We start from the raw sequence: 27,747 nt of genomic DNA, 5'->3' as shown, positions 1-27,747 counted from the left end.
CAAGTTCAGCTTTGGCGGCTCCTTCTAGTTCGCTGAAGTTCCCCTGGTTCTGGAGGAACTATTCCTTCCTGGTTTGCCCAGGGGCCCTGAGAAAGCCATGCAGGCCTGGGCTGACAAGAGCCACAGGGACACAAGATCCGAGACATCCTCCTCCGAGATCACCTCGGAATCCTCCTCCAAATGGGACCAAGGGGACGAGTCTGAAGCCGAGGAAGAACAAACCCGAGTCATCGAGATCAAAAGGACCGTTGGTGATCCACGCAGCAAGAAAGTGCATCCAGCCCCTCCCACAGAATGCACCACGTGCCAGGAAATGCCCTACGAGCCCTCCTTCAGTTGGCCCCTAGGAAAAGATGCTCAAGGCCAACAAGAGAGCCCAGCCTCTTCCCCCGCCAAAGGCAGGCAAGGGCTCTGGAAAAGGAGAGGCAAAGTCCAGCCAGCCTTGGATGCCAAGTCCAAAACAACTCCGAGGACGACCCCGAGCAATCCTCTTCAAGCGCCCAGAGACAAGGCCGTAGAAACCGCTTTCCGGTCTTTTGGAGAAATTTATTCTCTGGAGGACGGTAGGGAGGGCTTGGAGCCTAGACTCCAGTTCCAGCTCTCCCCGTTTCCCCCTCCCCCCCAAAGAGAAGAAATGTGTGAAGGGACCCCTTTCAATCAACGATTCGCGGTAGCACAGGGGTCCTCCAGACCAACCAAAAAAGTGAAGAAAGCCTCTGGGCTGGACGTGAACGTGTCTGAAGTGGCAACATGTGGGGGCTAAATCCACAGAAGAAGTGGGAACTCCTGGTCTAGCTGGGAGGGGCTGGAGCCTCAGCAGAAGCACAGAGTGTTTTATCTCCCAAACTCTCTGAGAGTCAAGTTGAAGTCTGAGAGCTGGAGGCCTGAGTGAAGCTGGCCTGAGTGGGATGGCAGCCGGGCCCAGCGGTGCCACTGACTACCTGAAGACCTGGCCCTGGAAAGAAGGAACCAGCCGGCAGTGGGTACAGGGCCAGTGGGGCAAGGATGCAGCTGGCTGCCACGATTTGTAGGAGAGGGGACCTCTTGCTTTAGGGGTTCCTGGTCAGAGATTTTGGGCTTCCTGCTCAAAAGGAAACACTGAACAGAAGCTTGAGGAACTTTGTCACACACCACAATTAGAGGTGCTTAACATTCTTTTTTACAAAATTGCACTTGCAAAGAAGCCTCCCACCATTCAGATATATAGTGGGAACAGGAAAAAGGAGAATTCATCTTCAGAGGTGGACATTGAAGCAAAAAAGTTTTTACCCTCAAAAGAAATGTGCAATTGCTGCAAACCAAAAGGCAATAAATAGAACTAACTCAAAAAAGAATGTAAAAATCAAAGGAAATTGAGGAAAATGTAACCAAAAAAAAAATCACTCCAAAGAAAAACAAAATCATATGGGGAAAAAAAAATGGAAACAAATCTGCAACCCAGGATAGGAATCTCAAGATGAAAATGATGTTTTGAAAAATTTAGATCAGCAAAGGGATGCCAGGGAAATGCTGAAAATCAAGAAATAATCAAACAAATTGGCAATATTGGAAATAAATAGAACAATGTGAAAGCTAAAAGACAGAGCTGGAGAACAGATTAGAAGAAAATAGAAAAGCATAGAAATTGAGTCCCGGAAAAGTGTGACCATAAAAAGAAACTTCCAAGAAGGAACCAGCCCCCAATGGGTACAGAGGCAGTGGGGCAGGGTTGCAGCTGGCTATCAGTATTTGCAGGAGAGGGAAACCCTTGCTCTGGGGTTCCTGTTTTGGGGGTTTTGGAGTTACTGGTCACAAGGAAACACTGAAGGGAAGCTTGAGGAACCTTCCCCGCACACCACCGAGGTACTTAATCTCTTTTCTCAAAAATGTATCTGCAAAGAAGAATCCCACCATTGAAATATATTATGGGAACAGGGAAAAGGAGAGTTCATCTTCAGACACTTAAGTAAAAAAGCTTTTACCCCAAAGAGTAATGTGCAATGGCTGTAACCCTAAAAAAATGTAGAATTTAAAAAAGAATTTAAAATCAAATGGAATGGACGGAAATGTAACCAAAAACAAACCTGTCAAAAAAAAAAAAAACCCTCAAAAGGCTTATGGAAAAAAAAGGAAACCACCTTGCAATGAGAAAGGAGTCTCAAAATCAAAATAATTCTTTGAAAGATGAAAATTGGCAATGGGAAGCCAGGGAATTGCAAAAAAATCAAGAAATAACAAAGCAAACTGGAAATAAATAGAATGTGAAACATAAAAGATCTGGAGAACAGATTAGAATAGAATAAAAGTGTAGAACTAGACTATGTGCAAAGTGTGATCCAAAACAGAACCTTCCAAGAAGGAAGCAATGAGTCCAGATACAGTGGGCCATGGATGCAGTTGGCTGCCTGTCCTTGTAGGAGAGGCGAGAGCTTGCTTTGGGGTTCCTGGTCAGAAAGTTTGGGGTTCCTGGTCAGAGGGAAACACTGAATAGAAACTTGAGGAACTTTTACCCCACACCACAATTAGATGTGCTAAACCTCTCTTTTAAAAAATGCATCAGCAAAGAAGAATCCCACCATTGAAATGTATTATGGGAACAGGGAAAAGGAGAATTCATCTTCAGAGGTGGACACTTAAGTCAAAAAGTTTTTACCCCAAAGAGAAATGTGCAATTGCTGCAAACCAAGAAAAAAATATCTAGAACTACTCAAAAAAGAATTTACAAATGAAATGAAATTGAGGAAAATGTAACCAAAAAAAAAAAAAAAATCCAAGAAAAACCAAAAGCATGTGGGAAAAAGGAAACCAACTTGCAAAGGATGAAAGGAATCTCAAGATAAAAATAATTCTTTGAAAAATAAAGATTGGCAATGGGAAGCCCGGCAAATGGAGAAAAATCAGGAAATAAAACAAATTGGAAATATTGGAAATAAATAGAACAATGTGAAACATAAAAGATCTGGAGAAGAGATTAGAATAAAATAGAACTGTGTAGAACTGGACTACCTGAAAAGTGGGACCAAGAAAAGAACCTTCGAAGAAGGAACCAGTCCCCAATGGGTACAGATGCAGTGGGCCAGGGATGTAGCTGGCTACCAGTCCTTGCAGGAGAGGGGAGCTCTTGCTTTGGGGTTCCTATTTTTGGAGTTTGGGGATTACTGGTCAGAGGGAAACACTGAAGGGAAACTTGAGGAACCTTCCTCTCACACTACAGTTAGAGGTGCTTACTCTCTTTTTTAAAAAAATGCATCTGCAAAGATGAATCCCACCATTGAAATGTATTACGGGAATGGGGAAAACGAGTTTATCTTCAGAGGAGGCCATTTCATTAAAAAAGCTTTTACCCCAAAGAGTAATGTGCAACCCCAAAGAAAATGTGTAGAAGAACTCAAAGAAAGAATTTAAAAAATCAAATCAGATTGAGGAAAATGTAACCAAAAAAAATCTCCAAGAAAAACCAAAAGCATATGGGGAAAAAAAAGGAAACCAACTTGCCAAGGAGGAAAGGAGTCCCGAGATGAAAATAATTCTTTGAAAACTGAAGATTGGTAATGGGAAGCCAGGGAAATGCAGAACAATCAAGAAATAACAAGACCAATTGTAAACATTGGAAACAAATAGAAGAATGTGAAACATAAAAGACAGATCTGGAGAACATATTAGAATATTAGTAGAATAGAAAACTGAATAACTTGATTACTGAAAAGTGTGACCAAAAATAGAACCTTGCATGAAATAATTTGGGAATAATTTCCTGGAATGATAGAATGAGGAGGAAATATCAGAAGATACTTGAGTCTATGAAAGCTTAAGCTTTTTAGAAGTAAGATTAGGGGTGTGTGAGAGAGAGTGGGGAGTGGGGAAGGGGAGAAGAAGAGAGAGTGAGAGGGGAGAAGAAAAAGGAGGGGGAGGAAGGGAGAGAGGGAATATTGGAGTGGGGTGAGATAGGGACGTTTAGGAAAAATAGATGAGTGATTTGTCTTAGAACCTCATGTTTCAGCAACTTTGATGGAAATGAAGGCTGGACCTAACATGTCACTGACATTGATAACTCTCGGATGAGTTAACTCCCATAATTAATCTTTCTTAGCAACTTCTCTGCTACCAAGTCTTAGGCAGTTGGGCTAAGATTAAGTAACTTTCCCAGTTGGTATAAATCAGAGACAGGACTTCAACCCAAGTCTTCCTGACCTTGAAACCTGTTCTTTCCACTATGGGGCAAATATGACTTAAGGAGAATAAAATAGAGAGCTGATTATTTTTCAGTTGATGTCAGATTCTAGGGCATTCCTCTCCATTGTGGAGGTGGATAAAGCCTATAGTTAGAAAAGATCCAATCAGTCCAAAAGAGTTCAAGAATCCAGTGATTTATAAGATCAAAGAAAAAGGTCTGTTCTCAGTCATTCAACCAGCTATGACAATCCCTGACTGCAACCCAATTGATTCCTCTGCTTGATAACAACTTAATAGAAGGAAATGGAAGGGAGGGCATTTAGGACCCAGCTGACTTTTCTGTCATGATAAATAGAACTCCCAAGGATTTCTGGCTCAGGTTACAACTTTTTTCTTTTTTTGTCCTTCATTCAGGGGATTACAGCAGCTGGATATGACAGGATTACTTAATAAAAATATTTTTTGGAATTTAAAACTTATGAGATTATGGGCCAGCTCAACAAGCAGAGTCAGAGTCTACAACTCCTTACAGTACCAGAGACATGTCCCAGAAAGCCAGGCAAGGGACCACCTGGCAGAAGAAACCCCAGTCACAACTTTCCCAATAGAAACTTGTGTGGAACTCCTAGTAGATCTCCAAGTGAGCTCATCCTCTAAGGAGTTTTTAACAGAAGCTCTCCAGGACAACCAACAGCCCTTTCCAACTAAAGTGCAGAGATTTCTACACTGCTCTCATCTTTTTTCATGATGCTGTAAAAATTCTGACTCTTTTGGACCCTTTGGCAATTCGCAGAGTGGATTTAAGTCATTGCATGATAATCTTGATGGATATCAGGTCCCTTGTATCACAGATTGCAACTTTCCAAAATTTGCAGAGCTTGAAACTGCCTTCTTTTAGTGGAAATGAAAAACAGGAGATAGACTTCACATTAAAGATCAGTATTGACATTCTTGCTGCAGAACTGAGCAAATTGAGGCACCTCAGGGAGATTGCTTTATGTGGCCTTTGTCTTTCTGACCAGGTGGAATATCTGCTTAGGTAAGTGAGGCAAGGATATGACCCCCCACAACTCCACTGAGAAAACATGGTGTATTTCTTTTTCCATACCCCCTCCAACTATCATCATTTATCTGTTTTGTCATCTGTGTCAATTTGATAGATGTGATAGAGAACTGACAAATGAACTGCTTATATTTCACTTCTCTTTCCTTATAGTGTTGAGACCTCGAATATTGGATTTTTATCCTTTTTCTAGCCTACTTATTCTCTCATGACAAGATACCCTCCATATTTGAAATTGAATTTATTTGATTAGTCTATATTAAAGCCTCTATTTCCTTTAATTTTTTCATCACTAACCTCTCTGTTTCTATATATGTTCAACCTTTCTTTGACTAATTCAGATGAAAATAAAGTTCAATCAAAGTCAGGTTCCCTGCCCCACAAAAAAATCTTTGTTTATAAAGACTCTTCTGAGCCCAGAATACATGCTCTTAAAAACATATCAGGCAGGTCAGACTGCCACAATACTTAAAGAGGAGCTAGAGTGGCCTTATATAGCCTCTTCTGATCATCAAATGTCACATTTTCCTGATGTCTTAGACACATTAATGTGGGTTTCATGAATTCATGGTGTCACTGGTCAATACTGTTAGATTTCTGAATACATGGAAGACCTTTCTATTAGTCCCTGCAGCCATTACCTTGATACTCTGAAAAGTCTTATCTGTGCTACTGTTATAGTCTTGACAAATGATGTTGCATAGAACAAAGCCCTGGAACAGTAGTAGCTTTTCCCAAAAGTGAAGTTAAGTAGCTTTCAGCAATCTACATAAACACCTTCTATTTGTTTCTATATAAGATGTCAATTGGCTTAGAGTTTATTTCTGCTTCTGATATTTCTGATGCTAGAGAGGCTAAACTTTCTCAAATCTTTCTATCTTTCAGGATTAATTTTTTTTATTTATTCAGAATAACTATTCCAAAGTTCTTTCCTATAGACATTTCCCTACATCTTGGCATTCTTTGGTTATCCTAAAAGGTTCATTTTTGATGGTCATTGAATAGACTATTTACCCTAACTTTTTTTTTACAACCCCCCACCCTCCAGTATTAGCTAATTTCCTCAATGTTGTGTTTTGTTTTTATTCTGGATCCTTAACTTGGTCAGCACCAAAATCTCCCATCAAAAGTGTAAATATGACCAGCACAGATGGAAATCTAGAAGCTAAAGGCATTCTATAAGTAAATATGGGAAAGGACATAGACGTGGATTTCTGAATTTGGGTACATGATAGCATATCTTAATTTTTTTTATTTTCAGAGGTCTACAATGCTCCCTGGAAACCTTCCATTTTCTTACTGCACTCTGACAAAGAAAGACCTAATTTACCTGTCCAGGAGTCAACATAGCATTCATCTTAAAAAGCTAGATCTTACTGGCAACAATATAACCAAACATTTAGACTCCTTCCTGGAACTTCTAAAGTCAGTCTCAAATTCACTGAAGTGGCTGAATGTGACAATGTGTGGAATCAAGGATAGTGACTTTTTAAAAATCTTGTCCTATTTATATTCCTGTACCAGGCTCTCCCATCTTGGTCTGTGTGGCAACCCACTATCTAGCACGAGTGTGTACATTTTACTAAGTCCAGGCCAGCACAAATTGCCCAACCTGAAGGTGATATCAGTTCCAGTCTTCCTAGATTGTTGCAAGAACCTGCCCCAGCACGATCCACTTCCGAAGTCATTGGAGCCTTACATTGATAGTGACAAGTTTTCCTCTGTTCTGAAGGAAATGAAGCAGATGGAACTCAAAAAAGGAGACTCTGCCATTGAGTATCCTTCTAGTCTTACCTTTGACTTGCTTGACTATTTTGACCTGCGATAATGGATTGACTACCATCAATGAGGAGAATGTCATGCTATTATATATAATGATGATAGTGGAGAGAACTCCCAGGAATCTAGAAACTTCAGTAACTGGGTTGTTCCCCTCCTCCTAAGATTAATCAAGAGTGCATTTAAGCTTGAAATCATGAGAAAACATAAAGTACAATTAATGGGGCATTATGAACTTTAAATAAGAATGAGTTGGGGCAGCTGGGTGGTGCAGTGGACAGAGCATCAGCCTTGACGTCAGGAGGACCTAAGTCCAAATCTGACCTCAGACACTTAACACGTCCTCGCTGCATGACCCTGGGCAAGTCACTTAACCCCAATTGTCTCAGAAAAAAAAAAAAAAGAATGAGTCCCCAGAAACTAACAAAATGCTTCAGAAAGTTAGATCATATACAAGAGAAACCAGGATTAGTTACAGAACAATGTTTTTCATAGTAACATATTGTTTTAAGATTTATAAGCAACATGATTTCTCTCATTAAATGACTGTTGAATTATCAGCAACCCTGTCTCCTTATTTTCAACTGCAACTAGCCCATTTGTTGGGCTAGTCACAACAAAGGGCTCTCTATGTGGGGCCCTGATTCTATCAGGCACTGATTTTTGAGTCAAACAGCCCACAAGGGAAGCAGAGACCTGATGGGGAACCGGTACCAAAGATTGTCTTCTAGTGGTTGGTATCCCCTGTATAGCTGGAGGACAAAAGACCTAAGTCTAAGTGAGGGGAAGGCTCCAGCAGTACCACTCACCAGCAGGGCTCATTTTTCATTTTTCAGAGCAAACAGACATAAAACAATGGGAGGGCAAATAGTTAAAAGACTGAAAAATGAAGGGAAAGATTTTTTAACTTTTATAGTTAATCATGTTAAAAAGGGGAGTAAGGGCTAAAAACAATAAGGTAAGAGCATTTTTATAGGATGTTTATAACAATACACCCTGGTTCCTCAGCAGGCCCCCAAATTACAATCAATGAATGGGAAGCAGTCAAAGAAACTTTATACAAAGTATGCAAAGAAAAGGCCCTCAGGTGGTCTCTTCTGATACCTTCTCTTTGTATAACATTATAAAAATTTGCTTATCAAAACCAGGAAAAGTAAAACCTAAGAATAGAACTTTGAAAGTCATTCTTGATAAAAAGGGGGGGGAGAAGTCCCCCAAGAATAGACTTACTAAAGTTAATTATATACTATATACTATATAATATAGATAGTATATATATTATATATTATACATATGCTATATAATATATATAGTATATATACTACACAAAGTTAATAATATACTATTAATTATCTCACATTGAATAACATGTCCCACACCCCAGCTGAGTTATTTTTTTCTTTACTACATCATTTTTCCTCAAGTAAAGAGAAACAGAAAAGGTTAAAGGCTGCCATCCAGCCCTCCCATCACAGTATATGATGTGGAAGGATGTCAATAGGATGTATAGGCGCCCTGTTGAGGTAATAATTTGGGATTGAGGTTTTCCACAGATGAAGGAGACACATGGATCTCAGAAAGCTGTAGCCACCCTGTCCAAATTGATCCAGAGCATGAAGATAAAAGAAAAGAATCCATATATCACCCTATTAGGACCAGAACTTATGGGACCCTGAAGAAGCTGATCCCCTTTTCTGGACTGCAGAACAGAGCAGAGACTATCACACAATTTGGAATCAGACTTACGTGTTTAGGCATAATGACTTTCATAATTGTCATAGTTATGGGGGAATACCCCGAATCGAATTGGTGGGGAAATAATCAAAAGGGGAATGCTCAGGTTTGGAAAATCACATTACTATTCATTCCTATAGAAGGATATTTTCAGACTAGAAATAAGAATGCATCATATAATGTTACTGATGTAATAATGATTCTTGTGTCTCCCTGATCTTTGTGGAGGGTGGGCCACCTGGCCTAGGGAAATTCCTAAAAATGATCCTCACCCAGTTGAATCTCCCTTGGAAAAGTTATCTGATTCCCACAGGAATCTCCCATTCCCAGTTGATCTGATAGCCACTTTGGTCCAGAAAACAATCATCACTCTTTATTGATTGGAAATTAGCTCCCTAGACCCAGGCCATAGGAAGCTAATATAATCAAAAGCTGTACGCCAAACCTTTGCTCATTCCTTTCAAGATTTCGCCCACTGAGGAATGTTGGAATCCTTACTAACTGCTAACTAATTAGAGTTGATCTAATCTTACAAGAAGATTTTGGCCAGAACCTGAAACAAGGTACTAAGTAGAACTAATCAATACAAGGCTTGTGTTCACACCTTTACTCATTGGAGTTACAAGTATGCCAGCTTCACAAAGTAAACTTTCTAACTTCAAGGGAGTCCACACCTCCCTTAAAGCTCTTTGGGCCAGAGAGCACTATGGGAGAAAACCCATAATCCCATTCTCTCAGAAGAGTCAGATAAAAGGCCAGCGATGAGGGATCTATGGCAGAATACATTTTTTCCTCTTGGCTGGCTGGTCGCAGAAGAGAGTTCAGCTGGACTCGAGAGGAGCGACTCTGGTGCAGAGAAAACTTTGACGGATTTCAGTGGAGCTACGCCAGAAGCCCTCTCTCCGCGGCAAGTTGGTGGCTGGGCTCCCCAGAAGGAGACAAGAGAGACATTCCATCTCTGTGTTGGTTGGAGGCTGAAGAAAGCAGAGGCAGAGGCTGAAGGACAGAACCTTTGGATTTGGAGATATTCAGAGGGCTCTAAGCCTCTAAGCCCTGTGTTTTGAGAAGAACAAGAACTCCAACATTTGAACTCATAACAGAGGAAGTTGTTTCTCAGTGTAAACCCATCTTTGCCAAAAACCTACCTTTACTAAATTCCTTTTGGAACTAGCCTTCTGGGAAGTGTTTCTCAGTTCCCCCAAAATATTTGCCTGCAGATCAGGACTGTGAATTCTTTCACAAAAACCTGTGACACTGGTCTGGGGATTCCATTACTGTTAAGGTATTTCTCAACCCTTATTTCTCACGCCTCAACATTACTATGAAGGCATGTTTGGGGAATGATTATGTTTTCATGTGGGGAGAAATTGGCCAAGTGACAATAACAAAGGTAGAAGAAGTTTATAATGTTACTTGCAGGGAATGCAAAGTTTTTGAATGCATAGGAAGTAAGGTTAATACCAGTATTGTTTTTGTTATCATGAAACCTTCATTTAATATTACCTATCCCGAGTGATAATTGGTATCATACTCGAACAAATCATTCCTTGAAGAACATTGAAGATTTACTCAGCAAAAGTGGAAAGAAAAGATGCATTTCATGTGTTGTTTTTGATATAATTGCATTAATTTCTATTTTAGCTTCCAGGGTCCTAATTGCTATGTCTGTAATCACTGTTCAAAATCAAATGGTTCAAGCTAATTATTTGCATCAATTTACTCTGAACATCTCTAAAAGATTTGCTAAACAGAATAAAATTAATAAGGAGTTTTATGAAGTTATAAATCAATTAAAGGAGAATGTACTTGAAATAGGTCAAGAAGTGGAAATATTGAGGATTAGACAAAGATTGGTATGTGATTACAAATTCACTACTTTTTGTATGATTAATAAGAAATACAACTAGTCAGAGTGGAAATGGGATAAAATTAGAAATTACTTTAATGGATTATGGGGAAATTCAAATGTTACTTGTATATTTAAGATCTTCAAAAGATTGCTGACATGTTAGATAAAGAATGACATGAAAATTTAGAACCTGATCATGATGAAGTTTAGATTTGGGGAACCCAAATGAAATTAGGGTTTCTGGTGGTCAGGAAGTTAAATGAGGTCTAGTGGCAGGTTCAGGGTTCAGGGAATCAAATGGAGTTCCCCTGAAACCCCTTGGGATTCAGTGCAAGGGTAGGGAGTTTTGGGGACTCCTTCTGGTGGTACAGAGGTTCTCGGTGAAGGAATTTACAAACTCAAAAACCTAGATTGATAAAAGAGGTTTATTATGGGGATTGGAAGTAAGGTTAAAGTCTAGTTAGGGAAATAGGTGAGGGTAAAGAAAGGATGGTACTGGAAAGAGTATTCCAGTGGATAGATCTATGGAAAATGGAGTTTTGCACCAAGAATGCAGTTCTCAATGGGCAGAAGGTCCTGGCAGTAAAGGGAACTGCCAAGGTCCATATGCCAAGACCTTAGTTGATGGAAGCTCATTATATTGCTTGTCTTGGTGGGGGTTGGGAAACTTGAGCAAATCATCAGAATGGGGGCTAGGAGAGCCCAAGTTGGCTCAGATCTGATGGGGGCTGGGACAAGCCCAGATCTCCTATTGGAATTCAAAGGAATGCTTTTGACCAGGATTTGTGAATCAAAGGTCCTGGCTGCTTGAACAGAAATGCCTCAGCCAGGAGGGGCTGGGAATCTGAAAGGAATCACAAATAAACAGGAAATACAGTTTCTTAGAAGGATCCCAAAACACTTCAGTCAGACTGCCCAAACAATTGCTGATTAAGAGAGCACAAGGAACACTCAGTGCCATTGGGCATGAAATTATACTCATAGCATTTGCTGCAATTTTGCTTATATGTATCTGTATATGTGGATGTACTCTGGTAGGCTGTTTTCTGACCCTAATTAAAAATATTGTGGAGAATGTCCAGAAACAGGTTCTCACTTGAGAGCACCTCAATAAACAAAAAAGGGGGAGATGTAGAGAACTTCCAGGAAGCTAGAAATTTCAGTAACTGGGATGTTCCTCTCCTCCTGAGATTGATCAAGAGTGCATCTGAGGAGCTTGAAATCATGAGAAAACATAAGGTCCTGGCACAATTAATGGAGCATTGTGAACTTTAAATAAGATTGAGTCCCCAGAAACTAACACCATACTTCAGAGACTTAGACCATAGAAAACAGAAAACAGAATTGATTTCAGAACAACATTTTTCATAGTAACATATTGTTTTAAGATGTATAAGCAACATGATTTCTCTCAATAAATGGCTCTGTTGAATTATCAGCAACCCTGTCTCCTTATTTTCAACTGCCACTAGCCCATTTATTATGCTGGCTGCAATAAAAACTTTAATATAATATTAATCATGAAATATACTCAAATATAACAAATGAGGAATGAATTTTATCTAATAACTATTGCAGTTTACAAAAGAGAACAGGAATTGACAGACAACTAAAAAACAAATGTCTCATTTTTACCTCAAGTTGGAAACAATGTATATCCACTCATTCTCTTGGTTTCTTTGTGTAAAAACTTTACATATCATTTCAAATAAATGTGTATTTTAAGGTATAGTTTAATTAGATTAATGATGATTTATTGTCATTCTTTGGTAAACATGTTTTGAGTTTTGTATTATATTTATATTAACAAAACAACTATAAGTATTTTTATAAAGGTACTTTAAATATAACCAATATATAATCAGATCTAAAATCAATTAATAAAAACTGCAAAGAAGTAAATTCTTGATTGTATCAAAAAAAATTCTATCAGATAACTTTCCCAAAGTCCAATTATCAGCCTAAGAAAATATAGTTTCTTAATCTCAAAAATGTCTTTAAAAAAAAAAAGGTTCAATCATTACCTTTTAAGAATGTTGGAAAGGGGATTCTGGTTGAGCTGTGGGGTGGGATGAGATATCCTATGTCCCTTGAAAGTTTGTAATTGTGAGTTTTCTCCAAAATTCTAGAAATAAAATTGTTGCATCAGCACTTGGGCTTTTAACTTTACCTGTACCAGCTCAAAAACAGTGACACAAATTTGCTCAACCACAAAAAAGAAAGTTCTGCCAGAGAAACTAATTGGACAAAGAAATAAGTAAAGAATGGAATCCCAACGCAATAAATGTAGTGATATAAAAGAAAACAACGTTAAAGCCCCAAGATGGAAAGAAGACAATACCATAGCTGTAAGAGGAAACACACATGCCATATAGATCCCCTAAAGTGGTTGAGAATCATGACAGATCTTGGGAAACATTTAGAATACACAAGATTGGAAATTGGATGATGGGGGGAAATAATCTTAGAAGACTAACTTGATGAGAATTTAAAATATAGAATATGTGGGATCTTGGGTGAGAGTCCAGAGGAGTTTCATGAAGCAATAGAGTCACAGAGAACAAGAGTGATATGAACAGAACCAAAACAAAATAGAGAAATGAAAGAAGCACAAAATTTAGAAATGGTAACTGGAAGACCTCATATTTTTTAAGCCAAAATAGAGAAAATTAGGATGCTGGATGCTGGAATCAACAAAACATCGTGAGCATTATTGGCCTTCAAGGAAAATAAAAAGGAAATCTTAAGTTTATTAGAGAAAAATATCCAAGAACATGGGGCAGGAAATATTGGAAAGAATGTGCAAAGTGGCAATAAATAAAATGCTAACTAATATTTTCCTTTAAACTCATGTTCAATGTAGTCAATAGTTTTTTACATTTAATTTTTTTCTTAATTAAATGTAAGCAAAATTTTTACATTCATTTGTTAAAAGCTTTGAGTTCCAAATTCTTTCCCTCCCTCACTTTAATCCTCCCTCCTTCAGAATACAAGCAATTTGCTATAGATAAGGTTTAAAAGTATGTTTCAAACTGTATTTAGATAACATTTCTTTCTCTGGAAGTAGATAGCATTTTTCATCATAAATCCTTTGCAATTGTTTGGATCCTTATATTGCTGAGAACAAAAAAGTTGTTAACAAGTATTATTGTACAATTTTATTATTGCAATTACTGTTACTATTACAATGTTCTCCTGGTTTATTGTACTTTGTATCAGTTCTCAGGTTTTTCTAAAAGCTTCTTGGTTTTTATCTCTTATAGTACAATACTATTTTATCAAATCATATACCATAACTTATTTAGCCATTCTCTAAATCAGTGGTTCTCAAAGTATGGTCTAGAGAATCCTGGGGATCTCTGAAACCCTTTTAGAGGGTCTACAAATTCAAAAATAGTTTTTATTTCCAATATGGTAAATGTCTATAAATATAACCCAGAAAAACAAAAATGCTTTGGAGAGATCCTCAATAATTTTTAATAGGATAAAGATACTGAAAACAAAAGTTTGAGAACCACTGCTCTAAATGATGGGCATCCTTTCAATTTCCAATTATTTACCACCATAAAAGATCTACTCTAAATATTTTTGTGAATATAGGTCGTTATACTATTCCTTTGATTTCTTTGGGGTCCCATTTTTGTCTGTTTTCCTTTGAATGCGAAGAGAACCCAAATGACATCATGATGTAGGGGGCAATGTATAGTATGTCCAACTTTGGTGGATGATATCAATACAAACTGAAAAGACTCTACCCCAGGCTGAGTTTTAAATTCTCTCCTTAGCTCTCTACACCCCTCACTGAAAAGACAAGCAATTTGATGTAGTGGTTACTTATAAAGCCACACTAAACACATTTCTGTATTAGTCATGTTGTAAAGGAAAGACTTGGTCTTTAAAACAATCCCAACAATAACAAGAAAAATAAAGAAATAAAAAAGGATGCTTTGATCTGAATTTAGATTCATCAGTTCTTTCTCTGAAGATGGATAGCATTTTTCATCATGAATCTTTCAGAGTTATCTTGGATCATTGTATTGCTGAGAATACGAAATTAGAATCATTATATTCTTATAATTTTGATTTAGATATCTATTTGAGATGAAATGTTTATCAGAGAAAATTGTAAAAAAAAATTTACCTACAGTTTTCTGCTTTTTTACTTATCTTGGAGGCATTGGTTTTCTTTGTGCAAAAACTTTTTAATATGATATAGTCAAAATTATTCATTTTGCATTCTGGAATATTCTCTAATGGCTTGTTTGGTCATAAATTCTTCCTTTATCAAAAAATATGACAGGTAAAGTATCCCATCCTCCCTTCATTTGCTTATAATATCACCCTTTAATCTAAATCATTATATATTAACCATTTTGATATACTATGAGATCTTGAAGCATAGAATTTGTCAAATACTAAATTATTATGGTCATTAACTACTGTCTATTATAAGCCTAATATATTACAATGATCCACCACTTTTCTTAGGTAGTGTCAGATTTTTTTCATCATTATATATTTGCATTATAGTTTGAAATCTGATCCTGCTGTATTGTTCTTCAGTTTTTTAAATGACAACGAGAGACCAGAATTCCAACTGTTTGGTGTTAACCTTAAGAAAAATGATCATTTCTCTCTCCTATTAATAGGAGATTATTAAAATTGGGGAGATTCCAGCTCCCCCCCCCCAATCCTGTTTCCTTGTTCAATATCTCAAGGACAGAGCTGATGGAAGATAAGATTGACATGCTCTTCATTTTGGGTGTTGCTACTCACCCAATTAGCTCAAGCTTGAGGAGGGGATAGAAATTCTTTGAGTACATTGCCCAGGGCTGGATGTAATTTAGAAGTAAATGACACAATCAAAGTTGATTAGAATAGTTATACTTCTTCATTATAAAATTTGCTCACTCATTAATTGTTAACTAATCAGAGTTGTTCAGTACCTCCAGGAACTTGTACCTCTTGCAAGGACATATAAGGCTATGAGGACACTGGTCTTTGGCATTTGAGCAGGGCACTGGCCTCTTTTTACTAACATGCTGAAATTATTAATAAAATACATAAAATAAAATAAAAAATTAATAAAATGAGAAATTAGGTTTTATGCCTCTCCAGGTAATGACACCTACCTAGCAACAACACCTGCTTAGCTGCAGGATTCAAGGTTATCTTGACCTGGCTCTGAAACCCCCTTGAAACCCTCCTAAAATATCAGCCAGTGGACTGGCAAAGACTGAGAAGAATTAGGAATGAGTGTGTTGGCCGTCATTAATCAGGATGGCAAGAGGGTGAAGTCGTTTGTATAGAGAATGCCTTGTTTCTACTAGTACACAAGACATTGCCCCTTCATGCACTGATTGGTTTATCTGCTTTATTCTTCTTTAGGTTTCCTTAGTAATTTTGCGGTTTTAGGGCTTATATATGGAGAGCATAGATACAATAAACTTGTTCTGACCGCTTCATCTTGTCTTGACCATTTACATCGATGTTTTCTATCATTTCTAACTTTTCTTGTTTTCATAGTCTCTGCAAGAGCCGATACAACTGGTTTGTTATTGGCATTTCACAATGTCTCTCAAACTTCTTAAATACTATAATTTGGTGACCACAAAGAGACTTTTTGGGGAAAGGGATGCATCTGACTTAAAGTCTCCTAAGAAACTACTTCTTTTTTGACTGCTCACTAGTAAAATTTTCTCACCTAGAAAAAGAGCCTTTTCTGGAAAATTAAGTTAAGATTTTAACTCTCTTCCTCTATCTAAAACTCCATTCTTTTTATCTCAATCTTTGATTTTCTTTGGGTAAGCATGTATGTATATTTCTGTTTTTAGTGTTAGAGCTAGTTTTCTAACTTTCACTCTCACCGAGGGGCATTACATCACATAGATGTTTCTACTTGAATGAGATCCCCTGAAGCTACATAAGAATGAAAGAAAAAAAAAAGGACAAAATTAAAATCCCCAATTAAACACTAAATTGTATATCTAAAAATTGAAGTTGAGATTAACTATATTAAATGTAAAAAAAATACACTGAATTACTAAATAAAAGTAGTTGATTTTATGAGCAAAAACAAAATAGATATAAATTTGATTTGATTTTTAAAAACTAAACTACTATCTTCAAAAAAATGAAAAGAGTGAATATATCACTATAGAAGATAAAACTAAAGCAATTATAAGGAGTTATTTTTTGCCAATTATTTGCTAATAAATTTTACAATTTAAGTGAAATGGAAGAATATTTACAAAAATATGAATTGGCTAGATGAGCAGAAGATGAAATAGAATATCTTAAATAGTCATATTTTAGAAAAAAGAAATTGGAAAGTCTATAAATGAGTTTCCTTAAAAAAAAAAAAGCACCAGACATTTACAAGTGAATTCTATTAAACAAAGATCAACTAATTCAAATATTAAATAAATTTTCTGAAATAATTAATATGCAAAGAAAGAACCCTACCAAAATCATTTCATGAAACAAATGTGGTGCTGATACCTTAACCAGGAAGAGTAAAGACAAAGAAAGAAAATTATAAATGAATTTCCTTAATTAATAAATTAATATGGTTGTAAAAATCTTAAATAAAATACTAGCTAAGAGATTGCAACAATAAAATACAAAGATTATACATTATGATGAAGTCAGATTTATACCAGGAATACAGTAATTGATTAATATAAGAAGAACTATTACCATAAGTTTATTAATAATAAAAGTTTAAAATCATATGATCATATCAATAAATGCAGAAAAGCTTCTTGATAAAGTACAATGCTTGTTTCTGTTGAGAACACATGATATAAATGGCATTTTCCTTAAATTGATTTTTTTAAAAAGCATTTATTTAAAACCATCAGCAATCATTGTTTATAATGGGAATAAGCCAGAAACCTTTCCAGTAATATCACATGTGAAATAAGGATGCCCACTGCCATCCTTATTATTCCAATCCCTGGTGGTTACAGGCCTCAGGTACAACCTATGGGGTAGGGACATATTGAAGGCTTGTGGGGCCTCAGTTTATATACCACTTCCACAGGATTTTTAATTGGGGTCATTGAGTGTTTGGTCATATCACACTCATACCATTAACATGGAAATCTGACACCCTGGTTGGGTGCCCCAGTGGCCTTTCTCATTGGACAAAGCCCAAGCCTTATGTGAAATTGTGCAACAACAGTTGAAGGCCGGACACATAGAACCAACGTCCAGCCCATGGAATAGCCCTGTATTTATCATAAAGAAAAAAATCTGGGAAATTCAGAATGCTAGTGGACCTTAGGTCCATTAATACTACTATTGAATCTATGGGAGCCCTACAGCCTGGCACACCATCTCCTAATCTGGTACCCACTAGCTGGCCAGTTACAGTAACAGACATACAAGATCATTTCTTCTCCATCCCTCTGGCCCCAGAGGATAAGATTTTGCTTTTACCATTCCCTCTATAAACAATGCAGGAGCTGATCTGTGCTACCAAGGGAAAGTCACCCCCAAGGGATGTGTTGTAGCCCCACTTTGTATCAGGTGTACATAGCACAAGTGCTAGAGGCAATTAGGAAGGCATGGCTTCATACCATGATACTACATTAGATGGATGATATACTGTTATCAATGAGCAGAGGGAAAGATCTCTCTGCCCTGCTGAAGGAGACCATGAGCGTTCTCGCTCCACATGGACTGGTGGCAGTCCCAGAAAAGATCTGACATATCATTTACCTGGGACTCCACATGGGGACTTCCACAGTTACTAATCAGATACCTGACTTACAATTAGACTAGGTGAATACTCTTAACTGCTTTCAGAAACTGGTTGGACAGTTCAGTGGTTAAGGGCTCGTGTCCCTATTCCTGTTTCTTTGATGCAGCCTTTATATGACATCTTCAAAGGAGAGTCTGATCTAAATTCCCTCCTAAATGGAACTCTTCAGTGAAGCATGTGATTATAAGATCATTGCTCTCGCTTCTAAATCTGGAACAGCAAGGTGGGTCCCCACATGTCCCATAGAGGACTCTTTCCTGGTATTACATCAAGGGAGTAAAATTTTGGAATATGTGTACATGAAATGACCACAGAAAGTATTACCGAACCATATTGAAATGCTGGGAGAACTTGTCCTTGAGGCAGTAAAAGGAGTTTCTCATCAAAGACCATTACTGTATTTACCCTTTGAACCAGGAGCTAGATAAGTCATGATGCAAACTTATTGGCCATGGGGGTATTGTGCTCAATGGACTATACTAAGCCCCCATTCTACATGTTTACTCCTTCCCTTGCTGTCCCACATTATCATAGAGCTCCCTCGTAAGACAATTACTGATAAGCCTGCAAGGCACAAATGTCTTTACTGACCCCCTAAGAACCTCAAGGTCTCAGTTTATCATGAGCGCTCAAAAGGGATTCTGGTGTTGGAGACTCATGATACCATCCAGAAAAATGAGCTTTTCGCTATCCCTGAGGCCTATAAGGGATACCAAGAGCCCATTAATATCATATCAGATAGCTTATATGCTGTCTGGGGGCTCAGAGGCGTTGAGGATGGTGTCCTACAACCTCAGAACTCTCCAATCGCTAACCTTCTGGCTGAATTGCAGCTGATTTTACAGACTAGGAAACATACCATTTACATCCTGCATGGATTCTCTCACCAGTGCTGTGCAGGAGGCATATTTACCGGCAATGAGGTGGTGGACCATGTTTTACAATGCTCCCTTCTCAAGGTCACCACACCCCCTGAACATGCCCGTGATTTTTCTCTACTTAGCCAGTAATTCTCTACATCACCTTTATGGTCTCACCTGGGAACAAGCCTGACAGATAGGGAAGCAGTGTGTTCAGTGTGTTCCATTCCTCCCTCCTCCATCTAGTAAAGAGTTAATCTCCAGGGTTTATTCCCCAGTGATTTGTGGCAAATGGATGTGACCATGTGGGCCGTGTGGCCATACACATCTGTATTGACACCTTTTCTAGATTCCTTTGGGCCACAGAGGCCTCCTGTGAGAACATTCCTTTGGTCATTAAATATTTGTTGCTTTTCCTCTCACAGAGTTCCTAATATCATAAAGAACAACAATGGGCCGGCTTATACCTCTAAGCAGGTGGCCACCTTCTTTGCCATATTCACCATTAAACATGTTATAGGGATTCCCTATAATCCACAGGGTCAGGCCCTATTGGAATGGGCCCATCATACTCTGAAGGCCATCCTTGTTAAACAGAAAGGGGGAGGAAGAAGACAGCACCCCCGATGGCCCACACAGATGGACGTGGATAAGGCCTTATATACTTACAATTTTTTGTGCCTGGATAGGGATAACAGACTCTCTCCAGGAATGATACATTTGGCACAATCTTACAGACAGAACAGAAAATTAGGCCCCGTGAAGACAGTGCTTCAAGTGTTGGAGAACATTCAAAAGGTCCTTTGGAAGGACATAAGGACATTGGCAAGGTCCATCTTAGTACCTTGGAGAGGGCCAGAATATTTATGTCTTTCAGGTCCTGCTCAGGAAAGCCTCTGGAGTCCAGAAAGAAGAACAAGGAAAGTTGCCCTTATTAAAACAGGGGCCAACGAAGAAGGAAAGGAGATGACTTAAGAAATGCCTAAAACAGAACCATAGAAGAGAGACTCCCTTGCCAGAATGGCTTAGTGATTGGATCCAACACACTTCCTTTCCCATCCCCTTCTATTGTATCCCATGGGCTCCACGTAGCCTTTTTGTATTGTTGCTCCTTTTGCTTTTGCTTTCTTTGCTAGGATGCTTTATATGTATTCCTAAAAAAATTCTATAGAGGTGCTTATGGAAGAGCTTCTCATTTGTCAACATGAGATCACTAGGTATTATTAATAGAAGAGGGGGAGATGTAAAGGGTAATGAAGCACTGCTCTCTCTTTGAGATGTGCCATGGAGCCTCCAGAAGCCTATAGTCTGGGGCTTCGCCTGTGCAGTTCTGAGGGGGCTGGGCACAGGCAATCCTGGAGGAGAGGCAGCATAAATAAGCAGTCGTGAGCAGAGCTTGCTCTTTTTCTTGCGCTCCTGCACTCTTGTGTTCCTGAGCTCCTGTTCTCTTGTGTTCTGCGCTGCTGCTCTCTTGCTTCCTGCTACACCTCCCCCTCCACTCCCCTCCCTGAGAGGATGACTGAATAAAGACAGAATGGTTGCTCTTCCTGGTCAGTCTGTCTCTGTGTGATCCAGGTTGGAGCTCAAAGGCTGGTGAGCTGGCCTAGTTGTGGCCATCGAAGGGTGGACAGATAGAGTAGACTTAAGGGATGCAACAACAATTGTTTGGATGTAATTTGGAAATAGTTAATGAAATATAGAAATTTTTTGAAACAAATTTAGTGCCTTCCTGTATTATTTCCAATTTATCCTACATTTATCTTGTTTTTACAATGTTGCTTTTTCTCTCAACCCCTACCACTATTAAACCATTAGCTCATAAGAGCAAAGATTGTCTTTTGCCTTTCTATGTATTCCCAAAACTTTGTACAATGTCTAGTGCATAGTACAGCTTGGGGGGGGAAAAAGCCTAGACTGTCAATCCAGTTTTAACCCCTTATTGTTGTGCTACAGTTCCCTTTTATTGTCCTGCCTCAGTTTCTCTAATTATCCTGCTTGTTTCCCTAAATTGTTCTGCCTCAGTTTCCCTAGATTGTCTTGCCTCAGTTTCCCTGAATTGTTCTGCCTTAGTTCCTTGAATGGTTCTGCCTCATTCTCCCTGGTTGCAACCCCCCTTCCTGACCATTAGGACTGAGATGATTAGGGCTGTAGCTGGTCACTCTGACATTCCAAAAGATAAAACTCCAGCTGTCCTATCTCAAATACCTAATTGGCATCCTCTGTCTCCAAGTTCAGATTTCCTGGCTCCCAATTCCTTCTAAGTTATCAAGAATTTATAGTCCTATTCCCCCTCCTCTCTTCCCCCCCCCCCCCGCCCCAACAACCTGTCAGAACTGGATTAATGGTCCCTTCTTGAAGATTCCCAATTTCAGTGTTATGACCTCCACCCCTGCCTTTGTCTACCCTGATCCTTTAGAGCCACAGATAAAAAAACGATTGGACTCTCACATTTCTTGCTGATGTTTAAACTGATGCTAAGGCTAATACTGCAGCTGAATTCTTTGAGACGTCATCCCTGGGACCAAAATGGATCCTTTGGATCCAAAAAAATCTCACCCTCTCAGAAATCCAAATAAAATATTAAAAACTCTCTAATTTCTATCTTGCCTCAGTTTCTGAGGCATTACTACTATGTAACCTTGGACAATTCAGGATTGCCTCAGTTTATAGCTTCTCTAATTTTGGCAATTGAGGTTAATTGACTCGCCTAAAGTCACCAGCTAGGAAGTATTAAGTGTCTGAGGTCAGATTTTAACTCAGGTCCTCCTGACTTCAGAGCATCAGTCCATTGTGCCATCTAGCTGCTCTTCTATCTTTAAAATTGGGATGATGATATTTTTATTACCTGACAGGCTTGTTTTAAGATCCAAAAGCATTATCTATGTGTTGATTTAGTGTTCTAGGTGCTTACCTTGCTATATAATCATATAGGAATAGAGGTTTACTTATAAGTATAGAAATATAGCATCCTAAATTCAATTACCTATGCTGGAAATAAATTTGTATTTTGAGAGAAAAATTATCAACCAGTTAAAAGCTACTGATTGAAATAATGGTTCCACTAATGAATATAGATGCCAAGGAACTAAATGACAAAATAAAATGTCTCATACATGCCAGAATATTTATAGCAGAATTCATCATAACAAGGAAAAAAGGGATAGGGAATTTGGGCTTACTGGTTGTAGAATAATCAAATAAATCATGATGAATAACTATAATGGGGTATTCTAGGTTATAAGTAATTATAGAGAAGAGGAATTCAATGATTTAGAGAAATTCAGGCAAGAAATGCATGAAGTGATATAGAGGGAAATAAGCAGAATTAGGATAACAGTTTATAAAATGACAGCCCCAGGGTGTCCTGAAACCTCTTCTTGGCACATATCACATTCTCTCTAATTCTGCTATTTTTTCTCCCCAAGAGAAAGCTTCTATCTATAGGGGCCTTACCAATAAATTGTTACATCCTCCCTTCCTCCAGAATCAATGCCACTTATTTCAGGAGTACATAATCCCAGATCGTTCTTAATTGTTCACCAACTTTTTATCTCTCTCTCCAAGGGACCCCTGGCATCTAGCACATTCATTCCAAAAATGCTTGTCTCTTATCTACCTTCACTTTCAAAGAGCAAATCCCCACATAGTCAAGCCCTTAAATTACTGAAGAAAAATAGTGAAAAATTGAATACTTAAAATTACTAATCAGATGTAATTTCTTTCACATTTATATCTAACAAGAGAATTGGGCACAGGTGTCTTAGTTTAACAGAAAGGCATAACGTCTCTAAGTTAAATGAGGCCCACAGAAAGCTGAGTTCAGTGTGTTCCATTCCTCCCTCCTCCATCTAGTAAAGGAGTTAATCTCCAGGGTTTATTCCCCAGTGATTTGTGGCAAATGGATGTGACCATGTGGGCCATGTGGCCATCCATATCTGTATTGACACCTTTTCTAGATTCCTTTGGGCCACAGAGGCCTCCTGTGAGAACATTCCTTTGGTCATTAAATATTTGTTGCTTTTCCTCTCACAGAGTTCCTAATATCATAAAGAACAACAATGGGCCGGCTTATACCTCTAAGCAGGTGGCCACCTTCTTTGCCATATTCACCATTAAACATGTTATAGGGATTCCCTATAATCCACAGGGTCAGGCCCTATTGGAATGGGCCCATCATACTCTGAAGGCCATCCTTGTTAAACAGAAAGGGGGAGGGAGTAGACAGCACCCCCGATGGCCCACACAGATGGACGTGGATAAGGCCTTATATACTTACAATTTTTTGTGCCTGGATAGGGATATCAGACTCTCTCCAGGAATGATACATTTGGCACAATCTTACAGACAGAACAGAAAATTAGGCCCCGTGAAAACAATGCTTCAAGTGTTGGAGAACATTCAAAAGGTCCTTTGGAAGAACATAAGGACATTGGCAAGGTCCATCTTAGTACCTTGGAGAGGGCCAGAATATTTATGTCTTTCAGGTCCTGCTCAGGAAAGCCTCTGGAGTCCAGAAAGAAGAACAAGGAAAGTTGCCCTTATTAAAACAGGGGCCAACGAAGAAGGAAAGGAGATGACTTAAGAAATGCCTAAAACAGAACCATAGAAGAGAGACTCCCTTGCCAGAATGGCTTAGTGATTGGATCCAACACACTTCCTTTCCCATCCCCTTCTATTGTATCCCATGGGCTCCACGTAGCCTTTTTGTATTGTTGCTCCTTTTGCTTTTGCTTTCTTTGCTAGGATGCTTTATATGTATTTCTTTAAAAAATTCTATAGAGGTGCTTACGGAAGAGCTTCTCATTTGTCAACATGAGATCACTAGGTATTATTAATAGAAGAGGGGGAGATGTAAAGGGCAATGAAGCACTGCTCTCTCTTTGAGATGTGCCATGGAGCCTCCAGAAGCCTATAGTCTGGGGCTCTGCCTGTGCAGTTCTGAGGGGGCTGGGCACAGGCAATCCTGGAGGAGAGGTAGCATAAATAGACAGTCGTGAGCAGAGCTTGCTCTTTTTCTTGCGCTCCTGCACTCTTGTGTTCCTGAGCTCCTGTTCTCTTGTGTTCTGCGCTGCTGCTCTCTTGCTTCCTGCTACACCTCCCCCTCCACTCCCCTCCCTGAGAGGATGACTGAATAAAGACAGAATGGTTGCTCTTCCTGGTCAGTCTGTCTCTGTGTGATCCAGGTTGGAGCTCAAAGGCTGGTGAGCTGGCCTAGTTGTGGCCATTGAAGAGTGGGCAGATAGAGTAGACTTAAGGGACGCAACGACAATTGTTTTGATGTAATTGGGAAATAGTTAATGAAACATAGAAATTTTTTGAAACAAATTTAGTGCCTTCCTGTATTATTTCCAATTTATCCTACATTTATCTTGTTTTTACAATGTTGCTTTTTCTCTCAACCCCTACCACTATTAAACCATTAGCTCATAAGAGCAAAGATTGTCTTTTGCCTTTCTATGTATTCCCAAAACTTTGTACAATGTCTAGTGCATAGTACAGCTTGGGGGGAATAAAGCCTAGAATGTCAATCCAGTTTTAACCCTTTATTGTTGTGCTACAGTTCCCTTTTATTGTCCTGCCTCAGTTTCTCTAATTATCCTGCTTGTTTCCCTAAATTGTTCTGCCTCAGTTTCCCTAGATTGTCTTGCCTCAGTTTCCCTGAATTGTTCTACCTTAGTTCCTTGAATGGTTCTGCCTCATTCTCCGGTTGCAACCCCCCTTCCTGACCATTAGGACTGAGATGATTAGGGCTGTAGCTGGTCACTCTGACATTCCAAAAGATAAAACTCCAGCTGTCCTATCTCAGATACCTAAATGGCATCCTCTGTCTCCAAGTTCAGATTTCCTGGCTCCCAATTCCTTCTAAGTTATCAAGAATTTATAGTCCTATCTCCCCCCCCACCCCAACAACCTGTCAGAACTGGATTGATGGTCCCTTTTTGAAGATTCCCACTTTCAGTGTTCTGACCTCCACCCCTGCCTTTGTCTACCCTGATCCTTTAGAGCCACAGATATAAAAACGATTGGACTCTCACATTTCTTGCTGATGTTTAAGCTGATGCTAAGGCTAACACTGCAGCTGAATTCTTTGAGACGTCATCCCTGGGACCAAAATGGATCCTTTGGATCCAAAAAAATCTCACCCTCTCAGAAATCCAAATAAAATATTAAAAACTCTCTAATTTCTATCTTGCCTCAGTTTCTGAGGCATTACTACTATGTAACCTTGGACAATTCAGGATTGCCTCAGTTTATAGCTTCTCTAATTTTGGCAATTGAGGTTAATTGACTCGCCTAAAGTCACCAGCTAGGAAGTATTAAGTGTCTGAGGAGTATTGTGTCTGAGGTCAGATTTTAACTCAGGTCCTCCTGACTTCAGAGCATCAGTCCATTGTGCCATCTAGCTGCTCTTCTATCTTCTTTAAAATTGGGATGATGATATTTTTATTACCTGACAGGCTTGTTTTAAGATCCAAAAGCATTATCTATGTGTTGATTTAGTGTTCTAGGTGCTTACCTTGCTATATAATCATATAGGAATAGAGGTTTACTTATAAGTATAGAAATATAGCATCCTAAATTCAATTACCTATGCTGGAAATAAATTTGTATTTTGAGAGAAAAATTATCAACCAGTTAAAAGCTACTGATTGAAATAATGGTTCCACTAATGAATATAGATGCCAAGGAACTAAATGACAAAATAAAATGTCTCATACATGCCAGAATATTTATAGCAGAACTCATCATAACAAGGAAAAAAGGGGTAGGGAATTTGGGCTTACTGGTTGTAGAATAATCAAATAAATCATGATGAATAACTATAATGGGGTATTCTAGGTTATAAGTAATAGAAGAGAAGAGGAATTCAATGATTTAGAGAAATTCAGGCAAGAAATGCATGAAGTGATATAGAAGGAAATAAGCAGAATTAAGATAACAGTTTATAAAATGACAGCCCCAGGGTTTCCTGAAACCTCTTCTTGGCACATATCACATTCTCTCTAATTCTGCTATTTTTTCTCCCCAAGAGAAAGCTACTATCTATAGGGGCTTTACCAATAAATTGTTACATCCTCCCTTCCTCCAGAATCAATGCCACTTATTTCAGGAGTACATAATCCCAGATTGTTCTTAATTGTTCACCAACTTTTTATCTCTCTCTCCAAGGGATCCCTGGCATCTAGCACATTCATTCCAAAAATGCTTGTCTCTTATCTACCTTCACTTTCAAAGAGCAAATCCCCACATAGTCAAGCCCTTGAATTACTGAAGAAAAATAGTGAAAAATTGAATACTTAAATTACTAATCAGATGTAATTTCTTTCACATTTATATCTAACAAGAGAATTGGGCACAGGTGTCTTAGTTTAACAGAGAGGCATAACGTCTCTAAGTTAAATGAGGCCCACAGAAAGCTGAGTTCAGTGTGTTCTCAAACAATTCCCAGTTATGTTTGTGTCCAAGCTGACTATTTTATAGTCAAAATATTTCCTGAGAAGATTTCAGGTAAGTGGATAGTCACAAATGGCTTCAAATGCAGCGGTGGTAGGGTATGAGTATTCGAGAGTAGCAATTATTAGGTGAAGGAGGAGACAGTAGGAGAACAGCTTTGTTCCCTTGTTGGCCAATGGGCCCTTAATCTCCTTAGGAAGTTATAATTTGATTCCATTCCCAGTTTGTCCACAGAATCTACTGAACCTCTGCTGTGTGTGAGTATTGTGCTTTTCTTAAAGAATGGAAGAAGAAACTAAGTAAAGAGAGGCACTGTGAAGAAGAGGGAGATATTGAGCCAATTGAACTTAATATGAATGATCATATTATTAACTCATTGTGACTTGGGAAAACCGTTTTCCTCTTTGGACCTTAATTTCCAATTATGAAATAACAGAGACAGTCCCAAGGTTATTTTCTGATTCTGTAGTTCCTCAGAATTCTATGGAAAGGGATTAGAATGTTTAGTTATTATGACAGCATAGGCCAAGGATAGTCAGAAGTGGTTATCCATGTGACCAGAAACAAGAGATTTGTGGGTAGAGAGAAATAAATTAGTATTTGAATTATTTATTTTTTTTTAGTCTTTTTCAACTATGTCCAACAAATCATTCACCCTTTTTGGGGTTGGGAGGATGTTTTCTTAGCAAACTTCCTGGTTCAAATACTCTATAATCTATGCTACCTAGCTGACCTGGGATTTGAGGGGAGAGGGAGCATTCTTACTTCATTCTGGTATTTATAAAAAGGTTCTAATATATCCCTATTCCTTTTGGTTTGAGATAGATACTTCTTATGATATTAACAAAAGGTCTCTCTATACTCATAGTTTGTAGTATTTTTGACATAGCAGATTGTTGTAATTTGGGGAAAAAATGAAACTATTCAGAATATTTTTAAGATTTTTGATTTTTGTGATTTTTTTGAATGATTTAATTTTTATGACCCTACAGATTAAAAAAAAACATAATTTCAAAGAAAATTTTAAAAATATACTTTGAAAATAATTTTTTCAGCAAAAAGATTCTATTGGGGAACAGAAGATGCC

At 38.4% G+C, this 27,747-nt stretch overlaps 3 protein-coding genes across 3 annotated transcripts in view; all 3 read left to right on the top strand.

Moving 5' to 3' along the window:
- Positions 1–27,747, top strand: part of LOC127544563 (uncharacterized) — a 236,115-nt gene that overhangs the window by 64,406 nt on the left and 143,962 nt on the right. The window lies entirely within an intron of this gene.
- LOC127547907 (leucine-rich repeat-containing protein 14-like) lies at positions 909–7,043 on the top strand. Its single transcript, XM_051975021.1, is given in 5 exon segments — positions 909–1,027; positions 4,567–4,842; positions 4,844–5,191; positions 6,477–6,496; positions 6,499–7,043. Coding segments are annotated over 5 exon segments (1,308 nt in total).
- Positions 26,628–27,747, top strand: part of LOC127544556 (leucine-rich repeat-containing protein 14-like) — a 14,243-nt gene continuing 13,123 nt past the window's right edge. The window contains exon 1 of the mRNA XM_051971231.1: positions 26,628–26,714. The gene's annotated coding sequence lies outside the window, so the exon portion shown is untranslated. The remainder of the gene's footprint in view (positions 26,715–27,747) is intronic.

This window comes from Antechinus flavipes, chromosome 1 (genome assembly GCF_016432865.1).
Source record: "Antechinus flavipes isolate AdamAnt ecotype Samford, QLD, Australia chromosome 1, AdamAnt_v2, whole genome shotgun sequence".
Taxonomy (NCBI): Eukaryota; Metazoa; Chordata; class Mammalia; order Dasyuromorphia; family Dasyuridae; genus Antechinus; species Antechinus flavipes.
This window is presented reverse-complemented; position numbering and strand designations above follow the sequence as displayed.